Raw genomic sequence first — 24,946 nt, forward strand, 5'->3', positions numbered from 1 at the left:
TCGATATCCTGGATGAGCAGGAAGCAGAAGTCGGTGGCTTTGAGCACCGCCGAAGCAGGATATATTGTTGCTAGCATAACCTCGTGTGAGGCAGTCTGGTTGCGAAAGCTCTTTAGTGAGCTGTTTGGATTTACATTGGATAACACTGTGATTCTCTGTAACAACCAGAGGTGGGATTCGATTATTGAGGAATCTCGTATTCGTCAATTGCTCTAGCAAATAGACATCATTTGGGATATGGTAAGTCGATGAGCAAGGAAGCTCCATCACATTAAGATGATGTACAGGTTGATACACCTTGTCAAAGCCCCGAGGAAAGATCTAATCTGTGATTTTCCCAAACGACTTGGAGTCGGTAAGAAACCCTTGTACAAGGGTCCTGCATGTTGCATACATTGAGCTCTGGGAGCTCTGAGGGCTTGCGATTCCTACTGGAGCAACATATGACCACAGGGTGACTCACCCTCCCCTGGTGGTGCACACTGGAACAAGATGATTCGCTCTCTTGTGGGACAAGATGATTCGCTCTCTTGTGGAACAGGATGATTCGCTTTCCTGTGTAGCAGGATGATTAGTTCTCTTGTGAGGCCTGGATTGATGTGTTCTCCATGGCAGCCTGGATTGATGTGTTCTCCACGGCGATTGTAGCAGGATTGATGTGTTCTACTGTGAGGACAGGATTGATTAGTTCTCCTGTCAAGGCATCCTACCCATGCAGTCTGGGACTCGTGGGAAGTACCTCTCATCTAATCAATGAGCAGGGAAATGAAGTTAGGGACCATAGTAGTACCGATGGACGCATCGTTGTATCTACCGTACTCCCTACGCTAGGATGACCTCCATTGATCTGGGACCAGTGGTAGGAGTTGTACCATACTATGACGCTGACTTCAGGTCGGTTGAGACTGGTCTGGGACCAGTGGTACATACTCCGAGACTGACTTCGTGTCAGTGCAGTACTGGTCTGGGACCAGTGAGAGTGGTACATACTATGACGCTGACTTCGGGTCGGTTGAGACTGGTCTGGGACCAGTGGTACACTCTCTGAGACTGCGATACTGGTCTGGGACCAGTGGTAGGAGTTGTACCATACTATGACGCTGACTTCGGGTCGGTTGAGACTGGTCTGGGACCAGTGGTACATACTCTGAGACTGACTTCGTGTCAGTGCAGTACTGGTCTGGGACAAGTGAGAGTGGTTGTTAAAATTGGCAACCAGGGCAAAACTTCATGTGGGTCATCTTATTCATGGCTGATAATATTTTTATTAGATTCCTCTCGTCGAGAGGTGTAGGATTGATATAAAGATCATCCAATTCCGATAAGTATTCATGGAGATATGAATTTATTTTGATTATGGAATTATTATCAAGCCGACCTACAACTCATGTAGGCTCAGAAGCCCAACAGTCACATCTATTCACCCACCAACGTTGTGTATAAATATAAGAGGACTTTTTCTCATTTAGACTCACTCATCTCATCACATCTCTCTCTCTCTACTGCGCAGATACGAGACTCTTCTCTACTGCGCTGAAATGGGTCTCTCTCTCTCACACATGTGAAGCCGGAAGCTGTTGAATTTGAAGCTGCAACTGCAGAAGTAAAGATTGACTTGCGTGGCCTAGAAGATCTCCTCTTTGGAACTGCGCTGTAGGTTCATCTGAACCTCCTTTGAAAGCCGCAACTTTTGGTGGTGGAATGAAGTCAATCTGACGAACGATTTGCAAGATATCGACTGCCCTAGTTTGAAGCCGGAAACTGCTGAAACTGAAGCTCCAACTGCAGAAGTAAAGATTGACTTGCGTGGCCCAGAAGATCTCCTCATCTGAACTGCGCTGTAGGTTCATCTGAACCTCCTCTGGAAGCCGAAACTTTTGGTGGTGGAATGAAGTCAATCCGACGGTCGGTTTGTGAGATATCGTCTACCATAGTTTGATAATGAAGCCGCTAATGCTGATGCTACTGATCTAGGGTTTGCTACTGCTGATATGAATCAGAGTTATTGTACTATTTCTCTCTGCTGAATTATTGAAGATAAAAGAAGATTTGATCAAAGGGTTTCCCCACACATTGTGGGGTTTGTCCCTGGCTAGCCGCCACATCTTGTGTCTCTTGTCTTGGCTTGTTTTCTGTCGATCGTTTAATGTTCTATCTGCACTTTGCTTTATGTACATGTGATTGCTAATCGGTGGAATATAATAAGAAAAAGAAGTAAACTGTTATAAGCATAGAACATACCATAACTTAACAGTGGTACATACTATGACGCTGACTTCGGGTCGGTTGAGACTGGTCTGGGACCAGTGGTACACTCTCTGAGACTGCGATATTGGTCTGGGACCAGTGGTAGGAGTGGTACTTACTATGAAGTTGACTTCGGGTCGGCTGAGACTGGTCTGGGACCAGTGGTACGCACTCTGAGACTGACTTTGAGTCAGTGGAGGATGATACTGGTCTAGGACCAGTGGAGTTGTACTCACTATGACGCTGACTTTGGGTTGGTTGACACTGGTTTGGGACCAGTGGTACATACTCTAAGACTGACTTTGAGTCAGTATGATACATCCTCGATCATTTCTTCAGATCTTCTTCTTCATAATTCAGACAAAAGCAGAGCAGAACAGAACAATGCAAGAGCAGAGCAGAACAGAGCAAAACAATACAGATCAGTGCAGGGCAGAACAAGACAAAGCAGAACAGGCAGAATAGAGCAGAGCAGGGCAAGGGTCAAGCTGTACAGGGCAGTGCATTTGATGGATGAATAGTAACGACCGATAGACAGATTGCAGATGAAGTTCTCCATGGTTGAGAGGGAGTGTTAAAATTGGCAACCAGGGCAAAACTTCATGTGGGTCATCTTATTCATGGTTGATAATATTTTTATTAGATTCCTCTCGTCGAGAGGTGTATGATTGATATAAAGATCATCCGATTCCGATAAGTATTCATGGAGATATGAATTTATTTTGATTATGGAATTATTATCAAGCCGACCTACAACTCATGTAGGCTCAGAAGCCCAACAGTCACATCTATTCACCCACCAACGTTGTGTATAAATATAAGAGGACTTTTCCTGATTTGGACTCACTCATCTCATCACATCTCTCTCTCTCTCTCTACTACGCAGAAATGAGTCTCTTCTCTACTGCGCTGAAATGGGTCTCTCTCTCACACATTTGAAGCCGGAAACTGCTGAAACTGAAGCTGCAACTGCAGAAGTAAAGATTGACCTGCGTGGCCTAGAAGATCTCCTCTTTGGAACTGCGCTGTAGGTTCATCTGAACCTCCTCTGAAAGCCGCAACTTTTGGTGGTGGAATGAAGTCAATCCGATGAACGGTTTGCAAGATATCGACTGCCCTAGTTTGAAGCCGAAAACTGCTGAAACTGAAGCTGCAACTGCAGAAGTAAAGATTGACCTGCGTGGCCTAGAAGATCTCCTCTTTGGAACTGCGCTGTAGGTTCATTTGAACCTCCTCTGAAAGCCGCAACTTTTGGTGGTGGAATGAAGTCAATCCGATGAACGGTTTGCAAGATATCCTCTGCCCTAGTTTGATAATGAAGCCGCTAATGTTGATGCTGTTGATCTAGGGTTTGCTACTGCTGATATGAATATTATTTATTGTACTATTTCTCTCTGCTGAATTATTGAAGATAAAAAAAGATTTGATCAAAGGGTTTCCCCACACATTTTGGAGTTTGTACCTGACTAGCCGCCACATCTTGTGTCTCTTGTCTTGGCTTGTTTTCTGTCGATCGTTTAATGTTCTATCTGCACTTTACTTTATGTACGTGTGATTGCTAATCTTTGGAATATAATAAGGAAAAGAAGTAAACTGTTATAAGCATAGAACATACCATAACTTAACAGTTAATCCAAACAAGTGGCAAAATGATAACTAGCATAATCCAACATACATGTAGAATGTAAAGCACAAAAATTGAAATAACATCACCTCAAGAAGTGGAAGGAGAACACCAACACAATAGTACCCCAAAGTCTCTTTTATTATATGAAAATGAATACAAAGTCCAGCAGAGTCTCCGTAAGCCTAATAGCTCGTTCTAAAAAGAAGAAAAATGAGAGCTCAAGACTCATAGAAATAAGAAAATGGGAGACGATCCTAAGGAAAATTCCAATGACAAGTGGAGATGGATTGACAATCCCAATGTAGAAAATCAAATCACAAGTGGTAAGATGATTGGTTGTGGGTGGCGACCTTGACTCCTTGACTTTCCATTGAATATCTTCAAATTTGTTGTGTGTATTCCTTGTGAGAATCAACGTACTTCTAACTGCTGGTGCACATTCCTTTGATTGCTGGCAAGTGTAGATGATCATAGGTGATAGGGGAGCAAACTCCCATCAAATTCGAAAATTCCAATGACAAGTGGAGGTGGATTGACAATCCCAATGTAGAAAATCAAATCACAAGTGGTAAGATGATTGGTTGTGGGTGGCAACCTTGACTCCTTGACTTTCCATTGAATATCTTCAAATTTGTTGTGTGTATTCCTTGTGAGGATCAACGTACTTCTAACTGCTGGTGCACATTCCTTTGATTGCTGGCAAGTGTAGATGATCACAGGTGATAGGGGAGCAAACTCCCATCAAATTCTCCACAACGAAACTCATGTATGTGACACCTATCATAAGTGCCAACGCTGCTCCAACAAATTGCTGTGCGTAAATGCTGTTTGGTTGAGTGTAAACTGCGTGTAGGCTCCCTGTAGTTGTGCGTTGACTGTTATAGATGTTGGTTGCTTGATACGTGTAAATCTTGGTGGAGACATATCTCCCCAAATATCTTAATAAGATCCCAAACAAATCAACCATACTTACGGTGATTTTTCCCTGCTGCGTGGAGCCTTCACATGGCCTGCGTGGATTCCTTTTTATGGCATGTGCGTATTTTAATTTTGCTGGTCATGCGTAGAGTAGGAGGGTGAGGTGGGGTCCATAACCCACTCACACTTCTTTTAACTTTAGACTTTGGCATATGAAACATATATCAAATCCAATATGTTTGAATTAAATCAAATTTGATTTTTAGCCATACATGACATTTCATGCAACCAACATGGTACTTTTGACCAATGTTGCAGTAATCATTATCAGGATAATATCGGCGAGGGAAAAAATCACAAAATACAAAAATATTCATTTTTTTTCTCACTTTTTTTAATATCTAAAGCATCTACAACATAAAATAAATACATTGACACATAAATATGATAAAAGAACTAATATATAAGATGTGTAATATCATTTCTAGTGCTACATCACACATAACAGTGAATCATGTCCTGAATAGTCAATCCTGACTCCTGAGTCCCAACTCAGCCTCAAAATATCAACAAAAAATATAATAATGTATCTCATATCATGAGTCATAATGTCATATACAATAAAATGAACCAAATAACTAATGCCACTGATTTCCTCTACCCCTCTTGTGAGAAAATGCAATAGCTTTCCCTTTAGATGTATGCTGGTGGAGTTGGCAGTGGACTCTGCTGTGCTCTAGAAGCTGAAGAACGAGGAGCTACAGGAGGTAGACCACGTCCTCTACTGGTGATAGGGGTAGCCTGGGTATGTTGTGTCACCTCGTCCTCCTGTTGCTCCTCTTCCTCATCAAAAAATCGGCACAATTTTTGTTTTTGTTTTTGTTTTGTTACTTCAACATTTTTTCCCAAAAAATCGTGAAATTTTCGTAAAAATCGTGATTATTTCAAGTTATTGCGATTTTTTGCAAAAAAAAAATTAACGTAAAAATCGGCTGATAATATCGCCAAACTCAAAAAATCGTGATTTTCCAATATTATCGTGATAATATTGCGATCTTCGCAACATTGCTTTTGACTTCCATTTGACTTGCCACTTGGAACTATGACTTTGGCTTGTGCTTTTGACTTGAGTTGTGGCTTCATGTGGTGGGCCCCACATAATTACCACATCATATTTGAATTTCATTTGGAACTGCCATGTCATTTGGTTGACTTTCTTTGACTTTGGAAAAATTTAGAAAATTTTCCAATTATTGATTTTTTTTTCATTTTTTTTGCCACTGTCACTAGGAAAATCGGCTTTTGAGGGACTATAAGTTATTTTTTGACCCTCAAAGTGGGTCCTAGGATAATGCTGGGTTTCTAAGGATGAATTTCGAGTAGTTACACGCCCCAGACATTTCCTAAGGTCACTTATTTACATCATTACATAGAAAATAATTAAAAATCTTGTTTTGCGGGAAATTTTTAATTATTAAAAAATCCTACTTAGACCTAGCCAAATTCCACGAAATTTTTGTGTGTGATCTAGTATGGTAATATACATCAAATGTAGACACTAAGATGTGTTAGGGGCTCAACCTTCAAACCGTCACCTCGGCTTTGGAGTAAAAAGTGAGTGAAAAAACCCAACAAATTATCCACCTTTGAAAAAGAAGGGATAATTAACCAGATAAGAAAAGCACTTCAAGGTGTATTCGTTTGCTGATCGAGTCCCAACGTCCTAGGCTTGTTACAGACTCAAAAACTCATCATTACTAGTATCATTTATTACAATTCCCCACAGGGTGTGGAATCTGGGTACAAGAAAGATAATGAGAAGATAGAAGTAGAGTTAAAAAACTCTATTGATTGATGATATCTGATGGTACAAGTGTCCTCTGGATCATCCTTGGGCATGGAGTCTTCATATAATCATCAGGTGCCACTCTAGTGGTCAACAGGACCACAAGTAGTCAGGAAATAATGTGATAAGCCCATAGTATTGTATGTATGAAGCCTATATAGAGGCTAGAGACTCCCCATTGAGGAGGTCAAGTATTGGTTTTGTATTGACAAGCGATGGCTTGTGGAGTGATCTCTTTCCTTAAGGAGTAATTATATGGTCTTACCCTACCTCAAGGGTTTTATTAATAAAGATCTGAAGTTTCTATACTTTGTTCTTGTATTTCTCTTGAGATTATTTGAAGTTATTGGGTGTATTTGCATTATCATATATTTGCAGGTCTGTTATATTACACTAGCCTAGGGAACATCGGGGAAAAGTTTGACCTCGGAGCTAGGGCTTGGGTTATTTGACAACTTCACCGTTGGAATGTCTTTAAAATTGGAGGAGGCCTTGAGGACACACCAACGCAGCAGGGGCTAGGAGATCGAACTTTTTATTAGGCTATGTTGTCGGGAAAATGATGCCCTAGGTGACCCAACTTGGCTAGACCTAGAAGAAAGAGGGAAAGGTGAAGAAAAGAATTCTTTGAGTGACCACCTATTGGAGGACCAGTGCCTTAATCCCTTGGGGAGAGTAGAGTCTAGGAGAATAATGAAAAATGAACTTGTATTTCAGTGAAGGAGGCGTCAAGGACTCCTTCGCTTAACTTTTGGGGCAAGAGGAAGAAACTTCGCTTGGCAAAAGAGATGGCTTATCAAGATAAATTCCCCTGTGGAATTATCCCTAGGAGATTTCATTCACATACACGGCCAAAACATTGAGAGATGCTATATAGAAACAATAATTCCACAAATTTGCAATTATGCAATGCAACAATTAGCCCTATTACAGCGAAAATCCCATTCAATGCATATGACAGAAGTAAAACAAGAATAACATTAAAAGTGTGTACTCACATGTAATAGAGCATGTTCAACAATCAACAATTTGACAATAAAGAAGCTCCAAGATAAAATACTCCAATCCAAACATCAAAATTCATCCATGCTCCAATTCTTCATCCCAAAAATGTGTGAAATTCTCTAAAGCGAAGAGAGATCCAATCCAAAGTGATGATGACAAAATGAACTCATCTCACTTGTATTTATACACTAATTAGGAGTTCGAATTAGTCTCTTAGGCCTACATAAGCCCAAAAATAAAATAATGTGCTAATAACCTAACTTTTGGTGACAAGCCCACCAAACTAGCTCATAAATGAAATAATAAGCCTCTCAAGAGGTCAAATGATAAACAATACATGTCGTAGGGCCCTCCAAGAGGCTTGATGAGGTCCATAGGTGCCATAATGAAGAATAGATTCCTCAAAAGTGATGGACAAGGGGGTGGCCCCTTGTTCTCCAAACAATAAACTTGTGGTGCTCCTAGTGGGTGTGGGGGCACAATAATAACCTCATGGGTCTCCAAATGAGTTGAAGATGCTTGTAGACCATTTGTAAGGGCTCAGATGATGGTGTAGGTGATGCCACATCATCCTACAAGTCCTGGGTCAGCTGCCAAGTGCATGGTACATCTGTGGGGTTGGCTGGGCAAAGGTGAACCAGGTGCATCTTCCTCGTCCAATAGGTGGATCTCGAGCCAATCTCTGAACATCTTTGGGGATCCATGGAGTGCTGTCTACTGCTGTGGAGGCCCATGGCTCTCAACACACACCCTACATGTGCCAATGTAGCTCTCTAGAAGGTTAGGACTCCATATAGGGAGACCAAACCCAAGATGAAGACCACTTGCATTCTTGCATAAGATCCAATGCGCCCCCTAGCCTTCCAGTATAATAAGTCATCAAGGAAATCGAGTAAAAGAGCTTACAAACCATGGACCACAAGTGGGGATTTTTTAATGGTCTGCCCTTCCATAATGGGCTTTGGCATGTGCTAATGTCTCCAAACTCCAAATGGGGTTAACGAAGTATCCCATTAGGTGATTTCATTTTCTAAAGGGGATACTATGTCAAAGGTACATCCTTAAAAAGGTGGTGGAATGTGATAAAGAGGTGAATGGGATAGGGGATGAGAAGGGGCATCCCTGTGCCACATGCTTGGGTGCAAGGGTAGCTAGTAGAAGGGAAGCCCACACTTGGGTATATAATGTATAGGAGGGAGCAATCGTTGTACATGAGGTGCCCCGACTTAGATTTTTCCACCCTTCTTTACATGCCTTTTGCGTTTTATGATTTTTCTTCAATTAATTGCTCGGGGCTCAAGGGGTAAGATCATGATGCGTGAGGTATAGCAGTGGATACCCCCCTTTAAGGTAGGGCGGTTCATTTCCCACCAGGGGTTGGGAGAATCATGGGTTCCTATATGACGAAGGAGGCTCATAGAACCTGTAGGAACCAGGGTGATGACCATGATGATCGGGTAGAGCTCATGTATTGGCTTTTGCCCACGTGCTAAATGTGTTTGTCTCGACCATCTTTTGCATTTTGTGGTATGTTTTCTTGTTGAATGTGGCCAATGTTTTTTTGCTTTTCTTTTTAGCTGCATCAACCTCCGGGGCATCATTCCAAGCCTGACCCAAGATGTGGACAAGGGGAAGGGGGGAGCTAGCCCTATGTGGACCTAGTGGAGGAATGTGGACCCAGGTGGGAGAAATGATGAATGGGGTAATAATGAGTGGAAACGAGGTAATATATGTGGATGAGGGAGTGGGACCACACAATCAAAATCATGGTTTCCTATGCAATGCCATCCCTAAAGTAAAAGGGTCAGTAAAAGAGATCCCATGGGACTAGAATCCAAGGTTAATATCCAAAAAGGGGTCTATCCCATGGGACTAGAATCCAAGGTTAATATCCAAAAAGGGGTCTAGGCGACAAGAGCATAGACCTAGCCCATTCTTTCTGCCGAATCCCCCCATTAATCCATGCCTAGAAGTGTCCATGATAAGCAATCTACAATACTCAATTACCAAATGACAAGGCATACCTTTAGGTTCGGGAAGCCCATCCTCAAACACACGATCATGGTAGATGGGTGAGGGACCACATGGCTGGCTTAGGTGGCGGAGATATGGCACAATGAGCTGGCTGGTGTCTGTCGACTGATGACATTATTGGAGAAAAAAATATCTGCTAGGGATATCACCCACAAAATGGTGGGTAGCATCTGGGTCAATTGGGAGGTGATCTCTCGAAAAAGTGGACGAAGCTGCTCGAACAAGAGGTCATGAGAACTCCAACAATCTCTTGGTTATCGTAGACCTATTACCTGCACATATGATAGATGAAGTATACGGGGTAGCATGCTTTCGCGACGTCTCATGATCGCACATGCTTAATGTTAGGCCATAAAAGTCAACAAAAAAATAACATATACAAATTTTAATTTAGATGTATCTAATTTATTGTGAGAAATATCATATGGTGTCAGTTCTAATGTAAAATCAATATGCAATGCATCTTACTCTACCCTGCATATGATAAAATATCAAGTCTTAAGGAAAGGGGTGATATGACTTAATTTGACCGGCTCGGGCCAAAGTTTGTTGTAGAGTTTGGCAGTGTAATAATAATCTTCCCCAACGTTTCCATGAATCTTAATAAGCATTGGATCTCTATCAACCAAGACAAAGTCCTCAACCTTAATTCTTCTTTAAGCTTCCACTTTTTTCTTGCTTTAGAGATTGGTCGTTTGAGGATGTATAATTCTTGTGCCAGGAGAATAGGAGAAGGCTTCTCAATTTCATGTGTTTCGTAGTATGGTCCATGCTTGATCACATGAGATAGGTAGGTGGGTTCCCTATAAAGGATAAAAGGGGTTCCACCAGATTGTGGAATGGTAGCATATGATAAGTCCATTTGAACATGACCCCCAACAGTAGCCCCCCATTTCCTAGATAACAACATCCCCCACACATCACGAATATAAATGACAACAACATCCATGAGGAGGGATATGTCGGGATTCCTAGCTAAAGAAACCTTAAGGTCCTTGATGAGACCTTCTACTTCCACAGGCTTGGAGTTAAAACCACATAGCTTCTTGTACAACCGAGTGATGCTAAGACCTAATTGCTTCGTAACTTTTAAGGGCATGATATTTGCGGAAGCCCCCGAGTGTAACATACAATTGTGAAAAAGGAGGTCATTGATAGCCAAAGTGAATATAAATAGTTCGTACCCATGGGTTTCGGTCAAGAATATGAATGTGTTGTAATTCTTTAGGCAATTCTTTTTCCTGAATTCCTAGGGACTTCTTGATTTGTTGTTGTTGCTCAGGAAGTTTAGCAATTTCTTTGAAAGGAACGGGTATGGTCATTCTTCCTATAGCAACTCCTATGTCAATGTCAAGTTTAACTTCTTTCCCTTTTCCTTTCTTATTAATGTTTTCCTTTCTCGGAGGATCCTTTTTTGGATTGGCTTTGGTTGGGGGATCCTTCTTGGGAGGAATTTCAGGGAGAGATTCTTTGGGAGGGGCTTGCTTAGGTAATGAATCTTCTTTAGATGGTTCCTTAGAGGTCGCGGGGTCTTTATTATTTTCCTTTCGTGAATATTGGACCCCTTTGAACCTTCCCTTGCTATCAGAGTTAAGAATAGATTCTTCTTTTTCCTCTTTGAGGGTGAACTCACTAACGGGAGGATGTGTATATGGTCCTCCTAGTAAAACGTTGAAGATGTCAGATTCTACAAGGTTAGCTTGTTCATCAATTTTCTCATCCTCACTCTCTTCCTCTTCACTTTCCTCATCCTCAGATGATGGGTCTGGCTCAACAACATTAGTTGGAGCCAAAGTGTTTGGGAATTGAGAAGAGCTTGGCCTATCTTCTTCACTTTGCTTTTTGGGAAAGGGTTTTCCTTTTGGGATATAACTAGATTTTTGGGCCCTTTCCAAGGCAGTGATTTTGTTCATGATAACCCTGTCACATGCGTTGGCTTCTTCAGTGAACTTGTCCATTCTCTTGAGGATGGCAAGGAGAGTTTCTTCATGTTGATCTTTGGATTTCTCCTTCTTGACCTCAACTCTAGCTCTAGGGTGGTCATTGATATCTACCTTTGAGATTCGTATGTTTTCTTCAACTTCCATTGCTATCTATTTAGCTTTAGCCAAAGTGGAAGGTTTCTTATCCCTTAACACATAGGTCAAATGGCCACCCACTGCTTTTTTGAACTTATCAAGAATATTAGCTTCGGATGGCTTCAAACGATTAGGTATATCCTTGTCTACCCTATCAAATTATTGAATGAATTCTCGTACATCTTCCCTTCCCTTGGTTATTTGGTAGACCTTTTCAATGTTAAAGGTCCCTTGGGCATTGCATGACCACCTCTTCATGAATAGGTCTTCAATGTCATCATAATCTTCTATGCATGCAGGGGGAAGGTTAAGGTACCCGTCTCTTGCTGTCCCTCAAGTGATAGAGCGAAAGGCATCATGAGCCTATCTTCATCAAAGATCATTCTAGGGGACATTTGCCAATAGAATTCCTCAATAAAACCATGCGCAGTCCAAGTAGCATCCCCTTTAAATTTGGGCAACCATTAGTTATATTTCTCAGGCAGTGGCTTAGGATCATCACACAATTTCAAAGGGGCAAAGACACTAACCAAGTTCTTTCACTCTTGGTCATCTTGGGTTGATCTTGTTTTGGGTCAGTGTTGGAACCAATGTTTTAAAAAACGGCCGAGCCAACTTCGACTCGGCTGAGCCAGACCAAGCCAATCCTTGGCCGGGTCGGCTTGGTGGCCAAAACGGAATTGTCGGTTGGGTTGTTACCGAGCCAGTCATCGACTCGGCTGGCTCGATAACAACCCGATCGACTCGGCTCTTTGAAAAAGCTCCTGAAGCACCGCCTCCTACATATCAAGGGTTGGGTTGTTGTTTATTGCATATTTATAGCCCTAAAGTAATCTATCACTGTGAGAAAGTTTTGAAAATTACAAGGCCGAAGTATGGCTATCCTAGTGGCACGAATTAGAAAACTGAAACAATGCATTGAGCCATACAATGTTTTCAAAAAGGCAAACGTTCTGGCAATGGACTAATAGATACATATTTACCTTTGATTGCACTGGAGCTTGACCATAATTAAATCAAGGGTTTTGAGACTTCATTAGGGGCAGATTTCTTGAAATCATCCCCAACAGTCTAGGTAGAAGCATGAGACAAGCCTTCCTGTAGCAAAGGCACAAATTTGAACACATCTATTGATCAGTTCATTGGCTTATCATTTGGGAAGCTATGATTGGTTGCAGAGAATTGGTATTATTGTTGTTGTAGTCTAGTGATTATCCTTGGGTTGAGGCATAAAAGAATCCTGACATTGGTGGCTAAGTATGAACTTTGTATTGGACAGTGCACTGGGTGCCATTTTCATATAATAGATATATTCATGAGTGTACTTTGATCATATTTTGTCTTCTCTCTATATTCTAAAGCTTTGTGTTTGAAAACATGAATGAAAATATTTAAAATTATGTTTTTTTATAAAAAAATAAATATTTAATGTATTTTTTACAACAACCTAGTCATTGAAATCAAACTAGCCGAGTTGATGCCGAGTCGGAGTCGGAGTCGGAACCGACCCTCGGCCGTTTCCGAACCGGAGTCGGAGTTTTAAAGCATTGGTTGGAACTAGATGGCATCTTTGGAGATGGATCATTTACTTTCTCAAATTCAAGGAAGAGGGCGGTTCCAACAGGTGATGGAGTTCACTCTCCTCTTTTGTAGCAACCCTAGTTAAAGGAGGAATGTTGTCTCCTTCAATTAAACTAGGGGTTTGGACAATGAGTGGAGTCACCAGATGAATGCTTATAGATGTTGTCATGAATCAATTCCTCAATAATTCACTAGGGAGGTAGACCTTCTTCCTCCTTGGCAACGACACCAAAATGTTACCGCTCAAACTAGCAGGGGGCATGAAAGGGACTCCTAAAGGGGCAACTGCTAGATCAAAGGGCAATGATGGAGGCTTAGCCCACTATCACCTCAGCTAAGACTCCCTACTCTTTATGGACTTTCACCGATGGGAGGAGACCTGGTATATAGAAAGTCACTTGTGAAGGATGGATCAACCAATGGATGTGAAGTGACCTTAATAATCCTTTTCCTAGAAGGGGGTTAAGAATAGAGCTTACTTGCTTGTTAAGCAAGGTACAAAGATTTCTAGGATAAGGAGGTGAGGATTTGAGGGTTAGGTTAGAGGAATATGCCTTGTAAAGGAGTTTCCCAATCCTAAAATCCTTATTGGACTTGACTTCTCGAATGGTTCTTGAAGATTTGACTTTTCAAGGTGTGGGACCACACGGGACCAAGTGGACCCAACCTAGGTTAAGGAGAGAGAATCTAGCAACCAATGATGATCTTAACCTAGACAAGGAAGGGGAAAGGATTAAAACAAAAATTTCCACTTAAAGGTGTCAAATTGATCCTATGAGGCACTAGCCTAGGGAACTCTAGGCAAAAGTTTGATCTTAGAGCTAGGGCTTGGGTTATCTCACAACTCCATTGTTGGAATGGCCTCAAAATTGGAGGAGGCCTTGAGGACACACCAACGTAGTAGGGGCTAGGAGAGCGAACTTTTTCTTGGGCTATGTTGTCAGGAAAATGATGCCCTAGCTGCCCCAACTTGGTTAGACTTAGAAGCAAGAGGGAAGGTGAAGAAAATAATTCTGTGAGTGATCACCTATTGGAGGACCAGTGCCTTAACCCTTGGGGAGAGTGGAGTCTAGCAGAATAATGAAAAAGGAACTTGTATTTCGGTCAAGGAGGCCTTAAGGACTCCTTCGCTTAACGTTTAGGGAAAGAGGAAGAGACCTCAAAGCATTTATACTTATACTTTGTTTGGCAAAAGAGATGGCTTATCATGATAAATTCCTCGTTGGAATTATCCCTAGGAATTATCCAATCCAAAGTGATCATGAGAAAATGAACTCATCTCACTTGTATTTATAGACTAATGGGGAGTTTGAATTAGTCCTTAGGCCTACATAAGCCCCAAAAATAAAATAATGTGCTAATAACCTAACTTTTGGTGACAAGCCCACCAAACTAGCTTACAAATGAAATAATAAGCCTCTTAAGAGGTCAAATGATAAACAATACATGTCGTAGGGCCCTCCAAGAGGCTTGATGAGGTCCATAGGTGCCATAATGAAGAATAGGACCCTCAAAAGTGATGGACAAGGGGGTGGCCCCTTGTTCTCCAAACAATAAACCTGTGGTGCTCCTAGGGGGTGTGAGGGCACAATAATAATCTCATGGGTTCCTAAATGAGTCGAAGATGCCTGTAGACCATTTGTAAGGGCTCAAATGATGGTGTAGGTGATGCCGCATAATCCTACAAGTCTTGGGTTAGCTGCCAAGTGCATGGTACATCTGTGGGGTTGGTTGGGCAAGGGTGAATCGGGTGCATCTTCCTCATCCAATAGGTGGATCTCGAGTTGATCTCTGAACATCTCTGGGGATCCATGGAGTGTTGTCTACTGTTGTGGAAGCCCATGGCTCTCAACACACACCCTGCATGTGCCAATGTAGCCCTCTAGAGGGTTAGGACCCCATATAGGGAGACCAAACCCAAGATGGAGACCACCTGCAATCCTGCATAAGATCCAATGCGACCCCTAGCCTTCGAGTATAACAAGTCAGCAAGGAAATCGAGTAAAAGAGCTTACAAACCATGGACCACAAGTGGGGACTTCATAATGGCCCGCACTTCCATAATGGGCTTTGGCATGTGCTAATGTCTCCAAACTCAAAATGGGGTTAACCTAATATCCCATTAGGTGGTTTCTACTTCTAGAGGGGATCATATTTCCAAGGTACATCCTTTAAAAGGTGGTGGAATGTGACAAAAAGGTGAATGGAGTAGGGGATGAGAATGGGCAGCCCTGGGCCACATGCTGGGGTACAAGGGTAGCTAGTAGAAGGGAAGCCCACACTTGGGTATATAATCTGTAAGAGGGAGCAAGCGTGGTACATGAGGTGCTCTAACCTTGATTTTTCCACCCTTCTTTATATGCCTTTTGCCTTTTATGATTTTTCTTCAACTAATTGCTCAGGGTCCAAGGGGTAAGATCATGATGTCTGAGATATCGCAGTGGATACCCCCCTTTAAGGTAGGGCGGTTCATTGCCCCCCAGGAGTTGGGACAATCATGGGTTCCTATATGACGAAGGAGGCTCATAGAACCTGTAGGAACCAAGGTGATGGCCATGATGATGGGGTAGAGTGTTAGTTTTTGTAGCATTGGATGTGTTCTAGCCTTGAAATTTTGTGGAGAGGTTAGAATACATGAGATCTCCAAAACCCATAAATCGTTTCTGGATATTCTGCCTAGAAATGACTTAATTAGATTATTAACCAGTTTTTAAATATTTCCTAAGTCTAAACTTAGGAAATATGGTTTATTAATCAGTATTAATTAAGTCAAGGCGTGAATCATTTAGAAACTCACACGAATCAATCCAGAGATGATCCTAAGCATCAATTATGTTTTAATCTTGGCTATTGGTGCTCCAACAAATGATTATAAAAGGAGGTTGATGTGGTGATGGAGAGGACACTTGAGAGGTTCGATTTCATGAGCATATCTATTTCCAGAGTAGTAACAATCAGTGGCCAGAGAGAGCCTGAGATCAAAGCAGTAAGTGAGTGGTAGAGACAATGAAGCCGAAGGAAAGATTCCAGATCCGGTGAGTGCATTTGCAGAGAGGCATAATAGCCAGAGAGACGTTGATGTTGGGGTAGCGCAGTACCCTCTAGAGGCAAAGTCGATTTGCTGGAAGAGATTGACGTTTTCAACTCTTAGAGGCCGGGAAGGAGTCCTAGAGTGCCGGAGAAGTGTCTTTCCAGTCAGCAGAAGGCAAAACAACTTCATCAGAGCGCAGTCCTAAGCTAGATGTCCAACCAACTACTCAGAGCAGCACAAAGGTTGATGCAGAGGCTCAAAAGGCCGAAATTTTGAAGGCAAGTTGTGCAGGGAGATTGCCTGTGTGGTGAGAAAATTTCCTCACTAGATTTTTGCCAGTATTTCTCTGTAGGATTACTAGTTTCGACATCTAGTTGTACTCAGATTATTTCACTGTTGCTTAATAATAAAACCCTCAACTGCTGCATTGGTTTTCCCGAGTTGGTTTTTCCGGGGACTTTTGTCCAAAAATAACTGTTATTTTTATGTGCATTAGCATTTCTTCCAGCATTTATTCTTCCGCAATTTTATTTGTGTAGATTGAAGTGTGATTTATTCAGTATTTGTTGTAGCAAACAATAGATAAATTGTTAAATTAAATTAACAATTAGGAGAATAATTTCTAGTTGCTTCAATAAGATTCCGGTATTGGAATTTTCACATAGAGCTCATGTATTGGCTTTTGCCCATGTGCTAAATGTGTTTGTCTCGACCATATTTTGCATTTTATGGTACGTTTTCTTGTTGAATGTGGCCAATTTTGTTTTTGTTTTTTTTTAGTTGTATCAACCTTCGGGTATCATCCCAAGCCTGGTCCAAGGTGTGGGCAAGGGGAAGGGGGCAGCTAGCCCTTTGTGGACCCAGTGGAGGAATGTGGACCCAGGTGGGAGAAATGATGAATGGGGTAATAATGAGTGTAAAGGTGGTAATATATGTGGATGATGGAGTGGGAGCACGCAATCAAAATAAGGGTTTGTCGTGAAATACCATACCTAAAGCGAAATGGTCAGTAAAAGAGATCCCACGCGACTAGAATCGAAAGTTAATATCCAGAAAGGGGTCTAGGGGACAAGAGCACAAACCTAGCCGATTCTTTTTTACGAATCCCCCCATTAATCCATGCCCAAAAGTGTCCATGATAGGCAAACTACAGTACTCAATTACCAAATGACAAGACATACCTTTAGGTTCGGGAGGCCCACCTTCAAACATACGATCATGATAGATGGGTGAGGGACCACATGGCTGGCTTAGGTGGCGGAGAAGTGGCACAACGAGCTAGTTGGTGGCTACTGGTTGAGGACCATCTTGGAGAAAAAAAATTCTGCTAGGGATATCACCCACAAAATGGTGGGTAACCCTCCCCTATGATGATTCTTCTTCTTTAGATCAAGACATCATTGTTCAACTGATGATCAGAGGAAACTAGTTGAGACGATATGTGATAAGGTGGATTTCTTGTTGATATAGCTGAAATGAAGGTCATGAACTTGGCCTGAAATCTAGTAGGGTTTGGAAGATCTAATCGATCTCCGTTACCATTGATTGTGGATTATTTTTCTTCTATGAGATGATAATGAGACATTCGAGACGAGACTTATGATGAAGATGGAAATTCATCCCTAGCTGAGTATTGAAATTTGGGCAGCTTCAGGATGAATTTCCCCTATGGGAAACCCTAAGACCCAATAGAAGCCCATCCACCCCAAAGACAAATTCTAATCGATTAAAGGAAATATTATTAATATGATTGATACATCCTATTGTTATTATTTTTGTGGCAAATCAATATGGGGTAAACTCTCATTTAGGAGACAAAAATACATTTAAGAATCAAAATGAGAAAAATTCAAATTTGGATGTTTCCCTCCAAAAGGATTAAAAGGTTAGCCTCAACAAAGGTTACAAGTCTCTCCATCGAATTGTATATAAAGTGAATTCTATTATTCTTGTAATAAGATTAGGACATGAGTACGGGGTTTGCACGATTCAAGTCGAAAGGGACAGGATAAGAAAGCCCTAGGGTTTATGGTCAAAACCCTAGGATTGATTGCTTCTGTTGAAAGAAGAAAAAACCCTAGCTTCTTGATGATGATGTGGACAAGGCTTATTTGCAGGTTGGATACATTAAGGCTAAGATTAAGAGGGAGTTGACATGTTCTCAAAAGATAAATATCTTGTATCTCTCTTATTTTTAATCATTACTGATGTAGTTATTCTTTTTGTCCTTGTATATCTTGTTTGGTTGTCTTTATTCTTCCTTGTCCTCCTAGTGAGGATTGGAGGTACATGATGAAGCCTGCCAAGGATGTGGAAATTGATGGAAGAACAAAGTGACTAGAAGGATTTTGATTGGATGAGCTCTGGACTCAGAGGGAGTAGACAAGATCAATCTAATTGAAGTATGCTTTAATCTATGACGAAAATAAGTTTGTTATGACTTCCAAGATGAAGATGGCTATAAGTTTTCAAGAGTGATGCTGATCTAAATATGTTGAAAGATGGGCCCATGATCTTTTCTACTGTGTCCTGTGCAAGGAGGTGATTGAAGAATCCTAAGATTGAAAGTGTGGCATGAGCTTGGTGAACTCTTTGCTGATATTTGGCATGATGGACTGCGAGTCCATGAACATCTCCATGATGGAAAATGTGATAAAGCTGGAAGACTTTGTTGCTATCTTGCTGCATGGATTTGCAAACTCTATTTGACTAGTTGCATTAAAGAAAGAAAGAACACCTATGGGTTGTGATTAGCTTGGATGGCATAAAGTTTTTTGTTGCTAATGTTTGCTTCTGTGAAAAGCCACGACTGAAGCTAAATAAATCGCTGTTTGTTCAACCAATTGTTGTTTGCTGGATTCAGCCATGCTATAATTTTCTGCTATTGAGCAGGTTGCTAATGTTTGCTTCTGTGACAAGCTTGGAATGGTTGAGAATCCCTCTTGGAGAGGGAGCATTGATTGTATAGAATCATGAATCTTCCTTGGGCTGTAGCTGGGAGACCGTATATTATGGTCTGGAAGATTGTCACTTGCTTAGGTCAGTTGACTGAGAGGCCAGTGAGTCTGGTCGGAGAGGTTGGTTATAAGGCATGAAGTGATACCTTAGGTCAGTTGACTGAGACACCAATGAGTTTGGTCAGGGACACTGATTTTGTGATCTCTCCCTGAGGCAGTTGCTGAGAGACCTATGGATTGGTCTAAGAGATTGATCTTGGTTTCCCTTCCTTGGGTCGTTGATTGAGAGGTTAATGAGCTTAGTCGGGAAGGATGCGTTCTCTTCCTTGGGTTGTGGACCGAGAGACTCTATAGTCTGGGAGATTGATATCGAGATAGGGATTCCTCCCTTGGTTCGTGGATCGAGAGACCTTGTTTGTGGTTGGGGAGATGGACCCTGTGCTTGATTGAGAAACCATTGCTTATGGTTGGAGATGTTGACCTCATGAAGATCTTGATTGATGGGATATGTTTGATGCTATGTATCTTTCCTTATGCTGAGACTTGTACATCTAATCTCTCCTTGGGTAGTTGCTGAGAGACCTGTAGATTGGTTGGGGAGATTGATCTTGAAAGAGAGAGAGACTTGTACATTTGATCATCCCCTTGGGCTGTTGCTGAGAGACCTATGGATTGGTCTGGGAGATCGATCTTGAGAGAGAATGAAAAGTTCCTCCTTGGCTAAGAGGGAGTGTTGGAAATATAGTAGCCATGGTCGGTATTTTCATCAAAAGAAAAAGGAAAATTAAATTTGAATTTAATGACTCAACAAATGTCAAGTCGACCCTAAGTTAGCAAGGCCCCTTTGAGGCACCCTTTCGACCCCCTTTGGAAGCTATAGATATGTGTGAACTCTCCTCCTCGTATGCACATCGAAATACATCCAAGAATTCTCTATTCCAATGAAGGATAATTAAGGAAGAGGAGGTCAAAAATATGTGGGAGGAGAGTATGTTTGGGCACTCATGAGAGGTCATTTCTCTGGTTATCTGCTATTTTTGTTGATGTTTATTTCTGGATGAATTGATGAACATTGAACTCTCTCTCTCTCTCTCTCTCATAAGGAAAGATTTCTAGGTTTTCCCCTTGTGGGCTTTGCTCTGGCCACAAGCCTAATTTTCGGTGTCTCTTGTCTCATTGTCTTATTGTTATTTCTACTGCTCTATTGTGATTAATGGTTGAAATTTTCTTATGTATAACTGCTTAATGGTATTGAATGTTATATGGAACTAATGTTGATTAATCATTGGAAGTAGTTATCATTGAAGAAAATTATTCTAGCTTGTTTGGACTAGAAATATCAACACTTCCTAGTAATTACAATATGATGACACATCTTCCAAGTGCTCAAAATTTAAGATATACCTAGACCATGATACCATTAATTGCTTGCGCAATTGTCAACATGGTGTCTTGCCAGCGGCCACTCATTTGCAACTTGAAACTTGACCCAAAATAATTGATATAGGTATCTACCTATGTTGCAGGAAACGTGGGGGGGGGGGGGGCGTTTCCGGCTGGAAACCGGTACGAAACGCGGAAACGCGTTTGGTACGGCCAGGAAACGCGTTTCCGGCCGTACTGCCACGTTTCCCGAAACGGAAACGTGGCAGTACGGCCGGAAACGCGTTTCCCGGCCGTACAAGCCACGTTTCCCAGTTGTAATGTGTTTTATTTTTTATTTTTAATTTGTTTTTAATTTTTTTTTAGGTTTCCAGTAAATTCTAGAAGCTTATTCTAAACTTATAAAAGAGAAGTTTGTCTCATTCTCTCATCACACTATTCAGCAAGTCGTTTCTCTTGGAGACTGGCAATTGTTTCAGCTAGGGTGTTTTGAGCAGTGAATGCATCCACATCCCCTTCTAAAGAATGGGATGTGGATGCAGAAAATCCTGATTTGGATCTCTCTCTTGCTGCCCTGAATATTGAGGCCGAATCTGGAAGTGGAATTGGTGCATCATCTTCTTCAGCACTACCATCCACTGTTGAGCATTGTGCTGCTTCTATTTTTGATGAGGATTAGTCTTTTGTGACTTGTCTCTATAGTTCTTGCAGCCTTATAGTCTTTATTGTACTTGCAGCCTCATATACTAATATAAATAAAGGCTGATTTTGAGATTTTGCCCTTGGATATATAATAAAGGTTGCTTTTGGATTTTCCTATATTTTTATTTTCATTATGTGATCATTCATGACTCATGAGTAAATGTGATGTAAATTTAATCTTAATGTTTAAATGTAATAAATTATAATGTATCATTAATGCTTTATGATTGCACATATATATAATAATAATTTTTAAATATTTTTAATATATATATATTTATATATATATATATATATATATATATATTCGCGTTTCCCCGTTTCCAAAATTTGGGGAGGTCGCGTTTCGTATCGCTTCCCGTTTCCCCGTTTCGTGCAACTTAGGTATCTACATAATTATTAATTTTTAGGTTTTCCCAATGTGTGTTCTCTTAATAGCTTTATTTTGGATAAATTTGATAAATTTTACAATGGCATAAATTCCAAATTATAGTTTAGCAACATTTACGTTGATAGAATATGGGTATGCTTTTTTATTCTAAAATACATATTATATTATAATGTGTATAGAACAATAATAATAATAACTGGCATATCATATTTATAAAGTTTTTTGTAATATAAAATTGTATATATTTATTATGCTATGTAAATATTATATCTTAAAAATGTATATTATAAAAATAATTTTCATTTCTATATATATATATATATTTGAATTTTATGGCAAATTTTGTTTGATGATTTTTTTTTCTTTAATTCGAATTTCATTGTTGACGAATCTGAACATGAACTCGAACCTAGTGACTTAGGTGCTAACTATCAAAGCTGCAACATTTTGGGAACCTTTTAGAACCATATGGTGCTTGTTGTTAGGATGTCTTTCCACTAGTATTGATACAAAAAATTTAGATATACAAACATTGATGTATGATTGATAACAATTTCTTGTTGGAATAGGTCAGATGCTATTGAATAAAATGGATGGTATACACTATTTAACATCACTCAATGGAGGTCTCTTTTCTAGTAACTAACAAGAAATATGAGTTGGAGTGCAACACACGCTAATATTGGGTTTGCTTAGTAATCTTGTTTGGGTTTGCTTTCTTTATTTAGATTTTACTATCCTATTTAGTAATAAGCATCTCACATTGATATCTAGTTGTTTTTGTAATTTTCCATGTAAAGTATTGTTAGAAGTAGTAAGTATTTTTTATATTGCGTAATTTTTGTCTATTTGCATGAAGTCATGTTGTTGAATTTTTCTTTCATGTTGGCATTTGTTAATTGTAGAAATTGCACTTCCTGAGTTTTTTAATTTGACATCAAGATTTGTTTTGTAGGGTTCAACTTGATATTGTACGATCTTTAAAGCTAAACAATCCATATGTAATGATTGGTTCTTTTGATCGACCAAATCTTTATTATGGTGTGAAAATTTTGAATCGGACAAGTTTGTTTAGAGATGAGTTGGCTTGTGAAATTTCAAAATATCTGAAGGGTGGCGCATCAACTATTGTGTATTGCACTACTATTAAAGATGCCGAAGAGGTATTCTCTGTTATTTTTCTACTTGCTTAAATTGTAGAACTATTTTTTTTTTTTAAATTTCTGTATCAAGTTGAACATTTGCTCTAAAATATATGATACACTTTTTTTTTTATACAATTATTAGTATCATGTACTTATGCTATTGGCATGGTATGCTTTTTGAAACATATAAATATAATGCTATCAATATCTTGGCATAGGATTAAGGTGTTTTTCAACCTATGGGAAGGTTGTTGGTGTTGTACTTCTTGGTGAGCGCATCCTATGATTTGAGATCTTTATTATTACCTCGTGGTGATATTTGAGGAGACAAATGCTCATTCTTGGGGAGCACTCCACTATTTCATGATTGTTCAGGATTGCATATTATGGTTGGAGGGACATTTAGGTCTAGAAATGCTAATAATTCCTTCCATAACCGCATTTAGGACTAGAAATGCTAGGTAAATATTATAACATGATACTATGGTCTAAGAAGACTGTTAATTTTTGGTATGTTCTATGCTTAAAAGCAATTTACTTCAATTTCTTTATTAGCCCAATATCAATATCCAGTTTAGCAATCACATTAGCATCATAGTAAAATGCAGATAAAACATAAACATAAACAGTAGAAGACAAGCCAAGACAAGAGGACACAAGACGTGGCACCAACTAGGGACAAACCCCAATGTGGGGAACCATTGATCAATTCTTCTTATATTCTCCAATAGTCCAGCAGAGAGAGATAGTACAAATTTACAAATCTGATAATTTATGACAACAACTGAAAGGCCCTAACCAAAAAAGTCAACCCTGGTCAAACAGAGCTGAATTCTTCCTCTAAGCAGCTCAGTGAAACCCAATCATCTTCAGCCTCCAACAGCAAACCCAAACAGTCCAAAACGGCCCGGAAAAGTCCAGTCAAATACTGGTCAACGAAAGTCAAATTGCAGTGAGATCCAGGACAGTCAACGTTGGTCAAATGGGAGGTCAAATCACCTCAATTTCAGTGCCTATATCTGTAGCCTGCCAAGGAGTAGCTGCCTCACCTAATGCGCAGTCAAAAGAAGGTCAACGCTGGTCAACGCACCCCAAAACAACAGCCTCTGAAATTCGGTCAAACTGGTCAACGCAACTAAATAGAGAACGTCCTCCTTCCTTCGCACGTGTGAGAGAAAGCTGCCAGATTTGTGTACCCAATCAAGTGAGGAGAGAGAGATGAGCGAAGATGAGATGATGATGAAATGACTTGAGGTCTCTTCCTTTTATATGCAATGTTGAGGATGAGCTGGGGGTTAAAATGCTTGTTTTGCTTGTTGGCCGACTTTGACAATTTGTCCATAATACAAATAAATTCATATCTTCATTTTTACATGTCGAAATTGGATGATCTTTAGATCAATCCTACACCTCTCAGAGAGAGGAATCTAAGAAAAATATCATTTGTCATAAATAAGATGACCCATGTGGAGTTTGGCCCTTGTTGCCATTTTTAACACTCCCTCTCAACTAGGGAGAACTACATTTGCTAATCCATCTGCCAGTTGGTACTATCTCTGCCATCAATGCACTGCTCTGCTCTGTTGAACTATGAAGAAGAAGTGATCGAGAATGTATCATAACATTCTCTACTGACCCAAAGTCAGTCCCAGATAAAAGAGAGTGTCTCATACCACTCTTACTGACCCGAAGTCAGTTCCAATCAAAAGAGTGTGTCATACCACTCTTACTGACCCGAAGTCAGTTCCAATCAAAAGAGAGTGTGTCATACCACTCTCACTGACCCGAAGTCAGTTCCAATTGATCCCAGATCAATATTGGTCTTCCTAGCATAGGGAGTACGGTAGTACACGATGCGTTCATCGGTAGTACTATGGTCCCTATCCTCATTTCCCTACTCATTGGCCAGATGAGAGGTACTTCCTAGGAGTCCTAGATTGCGTGGGTAGGATGTCTCAGCAGGATAAGGATGAGCCACTCATCTTGCCTACATGTCGCCAC

General features: G+C 40.5%; 1 protein-coding gene across 2 annotated transcripts in view; it reads left to right on the top strand.

Annotated features, from left to right (window-relative positions):
• The window catches only part of LOC149158996 (uncharacterized), a 427,796-nt gene that overhangs the window by 74,874 nt on the left and 327,976 nt on the right, over window positions 1–24,946 (top strand). For both annotated transcript variants that reach the window (XM_089436389.1, XM_089436388.1), the window contains exon 7: window positions 22,756–22,963. In XM_089436389.1, the coding sequence (XP_089292515.1) occupies window positions 22,756–22,963 (208 nt within the window). The remainder of the gene's footprint in view (window positions 1–22,755; window positions 22,964–24,946) is intronic.

This window comes from Pinus tabuliformis, chromosome 5_2, assembly GCF_031772625.1.
Source record: "Pinus tabuliformis cultivar Carrire ecotype Pingquan chromosome 5_2, CPIR1, whole genome shotgun sequence".
NCBI classification, from domain to species: Eukaryota; Viridiplantae; Streptophyta; class Pinopsida; order Pinales; family Pinaceae; genus Pinus; species Pinus tabuliformis.